This window comes from Lissotriton vulgaris, chromosome 9 (genome assembly GCF_964263255.1).
Source record: "Lissotriton vulgaris chromosome 9, aLisVul1.2, whole genome shotgun sequence".
Taxonomy (NCBI): Eukaryota; Metazoa; Chordata; class Amphibia; order Caudata; family Salamandridae; genus Lissotriton; species Lissotriton vulgaris.
This window is the reverse complement of record NC_141697.1, coordinates 1,049,718,131-1,049,732,795: the sequence shown is the minus strand read 5'-3', so window position 1 is coordinate 1,049,732,795 and position 14,665 is coordinate 1,049,718,131. Positions and strand designations below refer to the sequence as shown.

Genomic DNA, 14,665 nt, shown 5'->3' with positions numbered 1-14,665 from the left:
ACTCCTATCCAGAAGAGTTTGCCCAACTCCAATCCACAAACATCTGCCCCACTCCAACCCAAAACATTCTTCCCCAGTCCAATCTAAAACAATCTTCCCCACTCCAATTTGCCCCACTCTAATCCAAAACAATCTGCCCCATTTCAATCAGTCGTACTCTAATCTACCCCACTCCAATTCAAAACAATCTGCCCCACTCCAATCCAAAACAATATGCCCCACTCAATCCAAAACAATCTACCTCACTCCAATCCAAAACAATCTAACCCACTCCAATCTGCCCCAAACCAATCTGCCCCACTTCAGTCTAAAACAATCCGTTCCACTCCAATCTGCCCCATTCTAATCCCAAACAATCTGCCCCACTCCAATTAGTCCCACCTCAATCCAAAACAATCCATCCCACTACAATCCACCCCACTCCTATCCACTCCACCTCACCCCAATCCAATCCACCCCAATCCAGCCAAATCTAATCTACCCCACTCCAATCCACCCTGCCACCATCAAGCTGACCCCACCCAATCCAATCCACTTTAAACTAATCCACCCCAATCCAATCTATCCCACTCAATCGAATCCACCTCACTCCAATCTAATCCACCCCACCCCACGCAAATGCAATTCACCCCATTCCAATTCTCTGTACCCCAGTCCAATCCACCCCAGTCCAATCCAATCCACTCCACCCCACTCCAATACACCCCCACCCCAATCCTCCCCACCCCACTCCAATATACCCATCTCGTCCACCCTACTCCACTGCAGTCAAATCATTCTAATCCACCCCACTCCAATCCACCCCAGTGCAATCCACCTCACCCCATTTCAATCCACCTCATTTCAATCCAATCTACCCCATCCAGTCCACCCACTTCAATTCACCCCACTCCACTCAATCCAACCCACTCTGCCTCAATCCAATCCATCCCAATCTAGTCCAATCAAATGCAACCTACTACCTCAATCCCCTCCAACCCACTCCACCCTATTATACACCACTCCACTCTACAACACTATTTGTCACTGAACCACTGAACTCTAGTTCCCTCTACTCAGCTCTGCGACTCTCTAATCCCCCTACTCCACTCTATGACACTGTACTCTAAAAAAGGCAATCTACGACACTCTACTCTCCCTACTCCACTCTGGGGCACTCCACGTCACTAATGTTTTAGCCATGCTGAACAGCAGCCACACTGGTGTACAAAATGGCAAAAACACATTGCCAAAGCTAGTTGCTTTCATATAGGCAAGCCAAATTGATTTTGCCAATGCTTGTTTCAAAATGCAAGGGGTGTGTTGCTCACTCATTTCTATCACAGTGTGATAGCACAATGGTATAGCAAGGTCACTATGTGCCCAATGTAAGCAAGGGAAATATATCTCCTTCCATTGTTAGGTTGTAAAAGGGAGACGTAATCTGGTCAGATTTCAGCTAACACTGAAGCAACTAGTGCAGTGTGCCCCTCCACCGTTAGGATTCGGGTATAGTGCATCGGTCATCAAGCATCTTCAGCAAATTATTTAATGAATGCTGCAAAAGTCTGCACCACACATCTAGTGCACTCCTGGGCTCTATCTTGACCGGCTCAGAGCAGAGCTGCCTGCTTGTTCTTGTGCGATTACACTGTCTTGAACGCACCAATTTAGGGCCACATGTATCAAAGTTCCATTTTGCATTACCCAAATAGCGAATTTTAGATAATTACTATTTAGGAAATGCAAAATGGTATGTGAGGAAATAGCGATACCCTAGTAGCGATTCCTACAGGATCGCAATTGCAATCAGGGAATCACTATTAAGAAATGCTACTCCTAAAGGCCCATAGGTGCAAATGGTTTTGCACTACCTAATTTGTGATGACCTAATTGCTAATCCCAAATTAGGAAATGCAAAACCAAAGGTGCCCAGGGGCCTAAAGCCCCCCCGAAGCACCCCCAAACAAATGTGCACTTGTAAAGAGCACACATGCCCTAGGGACATGTGTGCCCCACATGCCACTTTGAAAAATGCATTTTTTGTGTATTTTGTAAAATTGCACATGGTTACTATCGATGTGGAGTTGATGGAAATAGTATTTCCTAAATTGCCAGCTTGCATTTAGAATCTGCCTGGTACATTTGCTTAGGGAATTGCAAATTGGGATTCCCTGTTTGGAGTTGCAATTTTAGGTAATCGCTAAAAATTGCGATTACCTAAAAGGCACTGCCAAAGCCATCTCATACATCTCAAAAGGCTATTTTGCATTTGCAAACGGTCAAATTTAGCAATTCGCACCATTTGTGGATGCAAAATAGGTTGATACATGTGGCCCTTAGTCTGGAATTTCTCTGAGTGTATTTGCTGCAGACAGCACAGCTCGGAAACAGACGGTGGCAACCACTGCTCATGGTTTCTGAGCTGTGCAGTCTGCAGTTCATGCTCCAACTCTGAGAAATTCTGAATATATATATTCTAGAAAGTGCAATTGCAAAATACGGCACCCTGGTCTACTCTGAGCCGGTGCACCTGTCATGATACGGGCCCTGGAGTCTAATATGGTGGTGGTTTTAGCACACTGTGCTTTCCTTTAAACCAGTAACAGCATATGGAGCTGTGTAAAACACCACAACCAAATAGGTCAAGTTTGTTGATACTAAAATTAAGTATCCCTAAAAAGATCGACTTTGCAATTGTCACAAGAGAGTTGCCAGACTTCCTGACAGGTATATGTTTCTTTTTTTCTTTGCAGTGGAAGATCAAATGTTCCGCTCTGTGGAGGGGCAAGCTGCCTCAGACGAGGAGGAAGAGAAGTGGACGGGGGAGCAACAACCGCCAGTGGCAGAGATGAAGAAGCTATTGGCGCGACTTTCCTGTTGTGGGAGCGGGTATGTTTCCTATGCCTCAGCTTCAGCCACGGTCCGTGGAGGGAGTTTCGGTGGGGCGGAGAGGCGGGGCGGGGGGTGCTAAAAACTGGAGTATGGATAATTGAAGGTAATTAAACAATTTAATTAATAAAACGAATTTCGTAGCGCACCCTGCATCGCATTAAACTGGAGTATGGATAATTGAAGGCAAGTAAACAATTTAATTAATAAAACGAATTTAGTAGCGCACCCTGCATCGCAAAATGCAATGCAGGGTGCACTACGAAATTTGTTTTATTTATCAAATTGTTAACTTACCTTCAATTATCCATACTCCAGTTTTTAGCACCCCCCACCCTGCCCCTCCCCCGCCCCGCCTATCCGCCCCACCGAAACTCTCTACACGGGCCGTGGCTGCTCGGTTTACTTTAGCTGAACAGCTTCTTTCAACACAGGAAGACTCTATGTTCACATGACCTGAGTCCCCGAAGCACAGTTAGATGATCTTGGGTGTAAATTGAAGTTTCACAAGCTGCACTGCATAAATTTGAGTGTTTGCTCTTATCTGCCCAGAATTACTTTTGTAAGACCTTTTTAAAAGAATGTCATTTAAAAGAGTTTTATATAGTGTGAACAAGTCCCTTTCGGATGATAGAGCTTTACAATACTAATGAAAGGATGTTATGAAAGAAACAATATGTTATTTAAATAAAAGTGGAGTAGGTAATGCGACAGAAGTTACATAAGCAAATAATAAAGCCAAAAGAATGGAAGGAACAGATCAGGCAGACATAGCCATTCGAGATGCTGGCATGGGCGAAGTCTGATAGATGTCGGGGATGGTGTGTGGATGGTTGGGCAACTGACACCCATGGCAGATCTCGGAGATGTGGACGGGCAAGATAATTGGAGCTACATACATGCAGGTAGGCATCCTGCTTGGGGTGAGGGAGGTATGGCCTCAATGTGAGAGAAGTCTGTTGGCTAGTAGAAGTTTTACTTCTTTTTTGAAGAAGGAGGCAGAGGGATTGCACCTGGTTTCTGGAAGAAGAGAGTTCCACATTTTAGGGACCATTTCAGAAAAGGATCGATTGGGGGTTTTCTTTTTTGTTTAATTTTTGTGGTTTAAGTAGTAAGTAACTTGTGGTCTGGAAATTCAGTTTCTGCCAGATAGGGTAACTTTCTGGGACATGTATGAGAGGGTGTTGTGATGAAGCCCTTTATGGGCCATACTGGTAATTTTAAGATGGATCCTAATCTCTTAGGGTAGCCACTCCAGAGACTGGAGGTCAGGGGAGATAGCTCATGTTTTTGAGCCATTAATGAGCCTTGCTGCCTCTTTCAAGGCAGCCTTCAGGGGAGCAGTTTTGCTTTAAGGAGGCCCACAAGGGTATGACTACCATAGTCTAATTTGGATATAACAAAAGATTAAACCACTGTTTTGAGATCTGCAGTGGGAAGGAAAGGTTTTGGTTCCTTGATGCATGTAGTTGATGGTTAACTCCTCTGGTGGCGGCACTAAAGTTTTGCATGGACATTGTATTGTCCAAGATTAATCCTATGGATTTAGCTGAGTCAGTGACGTTTGGGATACAGTTCAAGGCAGTAACATGTAGAAACCCATTTTTGATATCAGGGGTGATACTGGATGGTGAGATCAATAGGAATTCTGTTTTGAAGGCATTGAGTTTGACTATGGGGCTCATTAGGATTGCGGATAATCCGCATTCTCCGGGCCGGCGGAAGCCACCGCCGGCCCGGAGGATGCGGATTATCCTCTGCGGATTGGGAAAAGACCCCCCGCCAGATGAGGATGGCTGTGGGATCTATTATCTGTCTGACGCTTTTCCGCCGCGGTCGCCTTCCGACCGCGGCTGAAAAGCTCTAACATGGCTGGCGGTGTCTATCAGACACCGCCAGCCATATTAGGATAGCTGCGGTCATATGCCTTTCCACGGCGGCATTTCCGCCGTGGAAAGGCATACGGTGTTGTCTTCGGGGGACCGTTGCGGGCCCCCAGGGGTGAAGGGGGGGGGCACCACGCGGTGCACGAAGCGGCAGGCACCACGCGGTGCCTGCAGCTTCGTGCATGCAAAGGTAAACATGTTTTTTTTAACATTGCGGCATGTGCTGCTTCAAGCAGCACCCGCCGCAATGTTAAAAATACAGGATGTGACCGCCAGGGTGGCGGTCACATCCTAATTAGCATGGAGGGACCGTCGCTGCCCCTGCGGACGGTCCCTCATCCTCTGGGGTGGCGGACGGACGCAGGTCCGTCCGCCATCCTAATAGACCTTATAAATCGCAGTTAGGAGGTGGCATGAGATAGCCACCCCCTTCCTAATAGTGATTCGTAATGAACTGTATCAATAATTTGTGACCTCAATTGCTGTTTCAATACATTGAAAAGTTATCTACTCAGATTTGGGCGGGTATTGATTTGCAAAAGAGAATCTACTCCCTTAGGACAGCAAAACCTTCAGGAATTGTGCCAGGCAGCCATGGGTGGGGGTGCATGTAGTGTTCCACGGAATCACTAGATGCTCCTTGCGACATTTTTTAAAGCTTAACCTGTCCCTTTGGAGGATATAGGCCGTCGCCCCAAAATTCATAACCAATTGCAGGGGTCACAGCCTGTAACCTCATTAAATAATATTCAGTAGACACATTGTGTTGCGACCTTGTGTGAATGGGAAATTCATGATTCGACATCTTTGTTGCTAAGTCACGTTGCAAAATGCATACCTGTTTGCAAGCCAATCTGTGTTCAATTTGCACATCCTGGCTTGCAAAGAGGTATTAGTACATCAGGCCCAAAGAACCCAAGAAGGCGTTAGGCGTACAAATAATTGTAAGAACCAGGCTGTTTATTCGTTCATGTGTAAACCTAGCCATGGTTGTTACTATAAGACTGTATACTGGCTCAGCACTGCACCTTTTCCACAGATGTATGGCACATTCCTAGTTGATTTAATAATCTAATTTGTTCCAGTACAGATGTCTTTTTAATGTTCTGACTTCTCAGAAGGGAACTGACATTACTTCAAAGACATAGCAAATATGCAAAAACAACTAAATGTTTGACAGCTGGAAGGAATTTTACGTTTACCTTGGAGTCACATGTATAGAATAAAGTAAGGCATGACATACCCCTGTTGAGAAGATCAACCTCAGTTACAAGGGTTTTTAAAATATATCCTTTTGCAGATGTGATGACAAGATGGTGAAGAAGCTCAACTCTTATTTTGGGAGCTCTAGCAACGATGGACTGAAGAATGCCATCGTGGAACTAGTGGAAAAAATTACCATCCTGACTGAACAATTGGAGCTGAAGGAGCAGGAAGTGCATACACTGGAAAGTGACATGGATGAGGTACGTGTGAAGTGCTAACTCTTACTGTATTTTCTTCGAGCACTTACAGATTATCCTAGCGTTTTATATGTCATATATATCTGTTGTTACAATTGCCTCCATAATGTCTGTAATCTACCCCTTACAACTTATCTCAGTGTCTTATACGTCATATATATATGTTGTTACAATTGCCTTCATAATGTCTGTAATTTATATCACATGTGAAGCGCTCTGATACCCACGGGTCTTGTCCGCGCTATACAAAACTCTATAAATAAATAAATAAATAAATAAATAAACATGTATATTAAGTCTCTTTCAATTATAGCATAACGCAGAATATCATTCCGCACTTGAAAATGTTGTCATGCAGCCCAGCTTATATTTGCCTATTGGGGTAGCAGTTTGGAACCTTGATCAATCACTATATGTACTTTTGTGGGAATTTACAGTCCAGACATAGCTGTAAAGCAAGGGGACATTGTGCTGGAGGAGAATGAGGTATACAAGGGAGGATGTGAGCAGGTTGAATTACCTTGTCGGAATGAGGGTTGTTCTTCATGTAGGGTCTGTGAGAGGATGCAGTAGTTTTGGTTGGGGAACATCCGGAACAACGAGGGCAGAGCCACGAGTTCCGGAAGCCCACAGGCCAAACGACGACTTGCCTGAACAACGACGTTGACTTAACCACGCATGTACGTGGTTAAGGCAAAGCCGGTCTAGTCTTTGGAATGGGTCTGGAGAGAGGAGCGTCAGAAAGAGAAGAGGACGGTAAGAGTGGTTGGGAGTCGTTTTTAGGGGGTGGGGTGGGGATGGCAGGGTAGTTTTTAGTGGGTGGGCGATTGGGGTAGTTTTAAGGGGGTGGGTGGTTCGGGGTAGTTTTTAGGGGGTTGGTGGTAGTTTTTAGGGGGTGGGAGGGGTTAAGAGTAGTTTTTAGGGGTGGGGGTTCTGGTTCGTTTTTGGGGGGTTCAGGGTAGTTTTTAGGGGGTGGGAGGGGTTCAGAATAGTTTTTAGAGGATGGGGATTCGGGGTAGTTTTAACCCCTTTGCTGCGGCGGCTATTCCGCTGCAGCGCTAAGGGGGCGGGGCGGCCGCGCGGCGGGTCCATGCTGGTGACAGAACCGCTCCGTCACCAGCCGCGGTGGAGCTGTGCTGATGACGGAGCGGTTCCGTCATGGCCCCGCCCGCTCAATAGAACGCCCAGCCGCGCAGGCGCGTCGGGTGGGCCATGAGGGAAACGCTCCGTCATCAGCACAGCGCCACCGCGGCTGATGACGGAGCGGTTCTGTCATCAGCATGGAAAAGTTTAAGGAGGTTGGGCTGTGTATTTAGGGCTCAGGGGAGAGGGAAGGGGGTGGTAAACTTAGCCACGGGTAACTGTTTACCATGCATGCCTTTACCATGAAAATTTATGGTAAAGGAATGTGTGGTAAAGCAATTCGTGTTTAAGATGCAGTCATTGTTACGCCTTCTTCTTCCGATATAGGTTTTCTCTTCCTTTTCTTTTGTCTCTTTTTCTCTCTTCTCCTTTCCACTCTTTTCGTTTCCTTTTCTCCTATCACTTCCTGTTGAACCGTTATTTTATAGTCATTTTTCATACCTTATGTTCTTTCTCAAAACCCCAAAAAAATTTGGGGGTGGTCTGCGCTGTGTGATTTCCAAGGTTGGATACTTCAGCAGTGGGCAAGGAGGATTCAGAGGAGCCCCCAACCTCTTACGCAGTACTCTTCTGTTCGATGCGTCCACTTTATGGGGGTCTTTGGCCTCCTCTCAAAGAAGATCTGGGGATGACCTGGGAAAGACCCAGGCAATGTGAAGGTGCTAGCTTGACTCTGCACCAATTAACATTGGTTGCATGCACTGCATCACAAAATGCGATGCAGTGCGCACAACAAAATTTGTTTTCTTTATTTATATTTTTACTTACCTGTTAAACTCCTTAATCCATACGTTACTACCCCCCACCCTGCCCCTCCTCCTCCCCACATCACCGCCCGGCAGGTACTCCCACTACCGGCCGCGGCTGCCAGGGAGGACCTGGCTTGGCAATTCTGGCTGGATTACTCCTATGAGGAACAGGGTCAAGACTGTTTTTTATATGGCTGGGTCCAAACTGTGGTGGTGTGGTGAGCAACAGAACAATGGATTAAACCTAGATATTTGTGGCTGGGGTGAATGTTTGCATTGCCCAGCTTTCTGTCTGTCATTTGTTCTGTTTACTTTTGTCGCCCTAAGTGGGAAGGGTATGCCCAGGAGTGGGTCCCATGCTTATTGCGCCAGTGGTTTCAAAGCCAGCCTGGCTGATGAGGGATGATGCCCCGAAACCGGTCCCAGGATATTTGTTTCTGGTCCAGGGAGGTCATTGCTTGACAGTTCTGGCTGGGCTGTTCCCCTGAGGAACAGGGTCAAGACTGATTTGCATATGGCTGGGTCTAAACTGGGGTGGCATGGAGAGCAAAAGAACAATGGATTAAACCCTGAACTTTGTGACTAGGGATGAATCTTTGCATTGTTCAGCATTGTGTCCATGATTTGTTCCTTTTGCTTTTGTCCTTTCAGTAAGGTCACATCAAATGAACACACCACAGACACAGTCTTACCTACCAACTTCCAGCTCAGATGTTACATTGCGATTAGAATAAAACTTTTATTGACGTCTAGACTGTATAAGCATTGTGATGTATGCAGGAGATTCTGGGAGCTAGTATGCTAATTTACTCACTGATACATGTCGATTTCAGAATTTCATATTAAAGAAATTGTATCATTTTAAATTACTTTGTCTACAAGATTTCACATTGGCAGCATTCCAAATATGCATTATGCATTTCTAAGAGCTGCCCGCGATATTTTTTGTAAATATTTGATAGAATCCTAATGAAATGAGTATGTACTCCAGTAACAGGACAGAATATTGCAATTTTTGTTCCTTTGTTCGTATCGTCATCTGGGCTATGTTTCAGTACAATGCAATATCTAAAAAATACAAAAGTGACGTGGAAAGAAACATGCTTGAATCAATCTTATGGCCGCAAAACCCACACACACTTGCATATATCATCTCCATTATGCTATGTACCCGAAATAACCTATTGTACATCAGTTCAAAATTACACATGGATGTTTGTGATGACTTTTGCATTTTATCCTTTTTTTCTCTTCTCGGCTGTATATACATAATACGTAAGCGTATGGTAGTCATACCTACATAAAAATCTGAAAGTATTATCTGCATCACATCATAGATTTATAGTAGTTTATTATGCTTCAGTGATGGGCATTTTTAGACTGTTCTTAATTTAGTTGCATTTATATAGTGCTTACTACCCCTGATGAGGCGTCAAGGCGCTTTACTCGGAGCCACACGCTGCTCCAAAACCCAAGATAACTGGTTATTGGTATTAGTCTTGTGAGCACGAAGGAAACCATTCCCATGCAGTCATTCCAGTTTCTTTATGGTGTACTAAATTAATGGTGGTTAGCTGCGATCATTAGTAGGGGTGTGAGCTCGTGCACATGGTTGGTGGGTTTAATAGATGAGTAAGGGAAGATTTGGTATTGCTAGGTTGCATAGGTGTGACTTTCAGAAGAAGGAGGAGAGAGTGTGATCTTGTAAATGAGCTGTGGGAAATTTGCAGAAATACAATAATAGAGAATAGACTAAATATTCATGTGTCAGAGTAGGAGGCATGCAGAGGATGGAAGGGAAGGAGAGGGACAATTGAAAGCGAGAATAAAAAAGGAAACTGAAGTTTTAATTAAAGGTCAGTTTTTAATGCTGGATTTAAGGAATATTGAGATTAATTTCGGGAAAGCATACTGTTTGAGGATGCAATAATGTAAAAGGAAATTTCATAGAGATGGAATGAAAGGACAAGTTACTTACCCTCAGTAATGTTCGTACTCGTACAGACTATCAAGCCGCAGATTCCTCATCTTCCGAGAACTCTCCAGGTGTCAAATCGAATCTGGACCTCCCCCTCCTTTCGCACAGAACCCGCTCTGGAAACAAAATGTCGGGCCCACAAAGGCGTCACTCCCGCAACCTGATACCAGCTGCCTTTGAGACTGTCCGCGCCTCCAGATACAGGGTCCCAAAAACAAATCAGTATATCAGTGTGCAGATTCCTAGACATGGGACCTTACAAAAGGATAGAATCAAAACGCTGAATGGGGAGGATCGGTGAGGAATCTGTAGCTAGAATAGTCTCTACCAGAAAGAGAACTACCATAGGTAAGTATTTGGTTCTTCTGATAGAGTTATAGCGGTAGATTCCTCACCAGAGAAGAAGCTAAGGGAGGTGGGCTTTGGATAGACTCAAACCAGAAGGTCCTGCCAGGCAAGCGTGCACAGCGCCTTTTCTGGCGGACATTTGCAGACTGGCATCACCTGTAGATAATACAAAAAACGGTTAGGAGAAGGGTCCAAGGGTAAGTTTAACGACCCAAACTAGATACATACCCCAAAATAACATACTCAAATACACAATAAGTATCTAGGGGTCAATGTGCCATGTCAGTCACTGTCAGTCTGAACCTCAACACAATACAGACAGAGTAGTGAAAGCCCAAAATGCAACAAAATGTGACATGTGATAGCTAGGTGTAAGCTCTAGGGCAAGAGTAAATATTCCCATCAGTAGCCGTCCTGTACCAACCCTTTTAGCATCATTTGGGTTCTCCTTGCCCAGGAGACAGGACAACACTACATAGCCCATCTGTGTTCTTAAGACTATGTGTTTTTCTAAAAAATATGTGTTGTCAAGAAAGGGTGGTAGTAATATCAATGTGGATGAATTTTATGGCTACTGACTAAGCAGTGTAAATAAAAATAGTGAAAAAAGTTAAAATTGGGTCAACTGAGTAGGTTATAAGTTTTAATGGTGTCTCCCAGTTGTCCAAATCTAAAAACATAAGGTGTGAGAAAACAGATTTAACAAAATATCTGTGAGTAGTAGGTAGAAAAACACATAGTCTTAAGAACACAGATGGGCTATGTAGTGTTGTCCTGTCTCCTGGGCAAGGAGAACCCAAATGATGCTAAAAGGGTTGGTACAGGACGGCTACTGATGGGAATATTTACTCTTGCCCTAGAGCTTACACCTAGCTATCACATGTCCCATTTTCTTGCATTTTGGGCTTTCACTACTCTGTCTGTATTGTGTTGAGGTTTAGACTGACAGTGACTGACATGGCACATTGACCCCTAGATACTTATTGTGTATCACCTGTAGATAAGCATGATTTCAACATGGTTACTGAGCAAACGTGCGTCAAATATGCTAGACTATTTAAGAAAACAAACGCTCCTGTGGATTGGTAAGGAATAATTATAGTAGAATTACGCACAATGGCTATGCAAAGGGTTGGGGGATAGCAGAAACAAAGCTGACTATAAACTTGCGAAATTTGGTCAATTAGTGAAGTTATTTATATAGAAACCACATAGATAACATAATACATACAAGCATATTTAGAGTAGACAAATGTATTTATACAAAAGCTAAACATTAGACAGTAGTATCTTGTGTCCCAATGAAAGTGAAATTGAACCTAAGCTACAAAGTGACAAATGGGTAAGGTTTAAATTATAGAACGTATGAGGCGAACACGGAAATTATAATCTTGTGCGCCGCAGCACTTTCAACAATCAAAAAATGCTGCTTTTAGGTTCGCCTCTTGGACTGTCGACGGCGTTTCGACCCTGTTAGGGTATTGGGTCTCTTCAGGACCAGGCAATGTAAGGACACCTGAAGATAGGGCCTATCCTGCCTGGTGACAAGACGCAGTGGCACCGTGTACAATGTGTAATAAAAGAAAAGAAAAGTCACAGGGGACCCGGCCGGGTGCCCTTGTGAGGGAAGTGGGAATCAGGCAGGATGTAAGGTGGAGCCGGCCCGGCGGCTCGAGGTTGAATAAATAGAAGGATTTTTTGGGTAGCGAGGCACGTTATGCGCACAATGGCGCTGTGTAAATGGGGGAGCGTGGGGTCGTCTGGAGGTGAGGGTAGTTTATCAACCGGAGACTCTGTGGTAACAGTCGCGGTGATGTGCGCTGGTAGCGTTGTCGATAAAGCCGCGGTTGTTCCCCCGGTGGCCGTGGAAGAGAGGAACGTCCTTCTCTACGCTGGTGCGGTGCTAGAATCACTAACCCAATATGCTTTACAAACCACATTCTACTTTTCTAACACAGCTTTGCCCACAGGAAGCACATTTTGAGAATGCATTTTGGGAATCCAGGGTGTGATATTACTCTAAACTGGACCTTTGTTCAGTTTATGTTTTCTGGCCTCATGTAACTGTTCTCTGGAGCCAGATGACTTGGTAGGATTATGCTTTTGGGGACATGCATGTCTTCATTGTAGCACAAGAGCTCAAAAGGAGAGCCAGATGTGGAAGTTTCATGTGCTACAGAACTGAACAACAAACGGTCTTTGTTGGATGATTACTTCATTGAGATTATGTTTCTATATTGGGAAACTGACATATATTTCCAGGATTCCAAGTAATTTTACATTTATCTCCACTGTTGTCACCTTGACCATAAACTCTTGAGTGAGATGATCTGATTCGCTCATTACATGGTGTTGAAAGGCTAAACTAGGGCGGGTGAGTTTGATAAAAACACCAACCCGGATAATGCATAGAACATGGCGTCTGATTTCAAAATATTCTTGAAGAAAGTTACTCAATTGTGTCTTTAAACCTGTACACAGACATTTCCAATTGTAAATGAACAAAGGGGGCATCATCACACATAGCAGAAAATGCACAAACAAATGTATAGTTTCATAAAGAATGAAGGAACATCAATTTCTGTAAACCCACATGTGTAAATTACACATTGCATACATTATGCATTCATAGGCTCATGAAATGACATCATTTTCTTTTCATTTAATCCTCTGCATTCTCATGCATCTTGTTATTTCGAGATTGATAGGTAGGCTTCACAACATTTTTTACCCAATGAATCCCATGCCCATTTAGGTATATGTTATGTGTTCCTAAGTCTGCAACAAATGTGTTTCAGAACTTTTGAGAATGCCCCAAAAATGTACTGCTTTTGGGCATTCCCAAATTTGGCATTTCATGCCCTTGACCCGTACCTCTGACATGCATATCATTTGGTCACACCACTTGAAACTTTCACCCCATACGTTATGTTATGTTATGTTATGTTATGGACATTTATTATGCGCACAGCTGCTCCAGCAAAGGAGCGTCCTGGCGCAAGACAAGGTAACAACATAACACAGCTAAAAGAGGCAACAGAACGAGAAGTGAAACAATTTAAGAGAATAAAAAGGTCTTAATGGACCTACGAAATGAAAAGAGATTGTCAAGGGCACGGATCTTTGGAGGCAGGGAGTTCCATAAGGCCGCAGCACGTACTCGAACTGAGCGGCCACCAGCCCGACTGCGCTTGAACCGGGGGACTACTGCAAGTTCAAGGCCCAACGAACGTAAAGAGCGGGCAGGAACATAGGGAGACAAGAGATTCAAAAGAATCTGGGCAGGGGAGCCTTTAAGGATTTTATGAGAAAGACAGAGCACTTTAAATTGAATTCTCTGCTTAACCGGCAGCCAATGAAGGGAGCGCAGGGTGTTGGCAGCGGAGCAGAACCTGGGCAGACCCACCACTGCTCTAGCTGCCGCGTTTTGCACACGTTGAAGACGAGTGATTTCAGCCTGGTTTATCCCTACCAAGAGGGAGCTGGCATAATCAAGCCGAGAAATCACCGTCGCCTGCACCCTGAAGCGTCGAAGAATTTCAGTACTGGTCTTAAGCCACGCAGGATGCCGAAACAGCATGCAGTGGTTCTCTTTGTGTGGCAGACAAAGCTAAGGGCAGGATCTAACCACACCCCGAGATTTTTTACCTCCGAAACCGGAGTCGGGGTGGGACTAAGCTCTGGAGGCCACCACATATCGCCCCAGAGTTCCGCCTGCTTGCCGATGATCATGATCTCTGTCTTTTTTGCGTTCAACTGGAGACAGTTGGAGTTCATCCAGCTGGCAACCGCCCGAAGTCCATTCTGGAATCTTGGGGCATCCGAACAAGAGTCCCCGCTGAGCGTGACCGCCAGCTGGGTGTCGTCAGCGTATGACACCATGGTCATACCCCACTGCTTGACGACATCAGCCAGCGGCCTCACTTAGAGATTGAACAACGTGGGGTTCAGCGAAGATCCCTGAGGAACCACAAGATCCAGAGGATGTGATTTTGACTGGTGGGGCGGAATGGCCACGCAAAAAGATCGATCGGCAAGAAAAGAGCGGAACCACTGAAGAGCAGGACTAACGACGCCAGCTTCCTCCAAGCGCTGAAGAAGAATCCTGTGCGAGACGGTGTCAAAGGCGGCGCTAAGATCTAATAAAACAAGCGCCGCCGTTTGACCCAAGTCTAGCACAGTGCGCAGGTGCTCCACCATGAAGAGGAGGGCTGTCTCCGTGCTGTG

At 44.9% G+C, this 14,665-nt stretch overlaps 1 protein-coding gene across 1 annotated transcript in view; it reads left to right on the top strand.

The window, feature by feature from the left end:
* The window catches only part of EFCC1 (EF-hand and coiled-coil domain containing 1), a 230,146-nt gene that overhangs the window by 186,857 nt on the left and 28,624 nt on the right, over positions 1-14,665 (top strand). The window contains exons 4-5 of the mRNA XM_086938983.1: positions 2,736-2,871; positions 6,058-6,223. Coding sequence (XP_086795109.1) covers positions 2,736-2,871; positions 6,058-6,223 — 302 coding nt within the window. The remainder of the gene's footprint in view (positions 1-2,735; positions 2,872-6,057; positions 6,224-14,665) is intronic.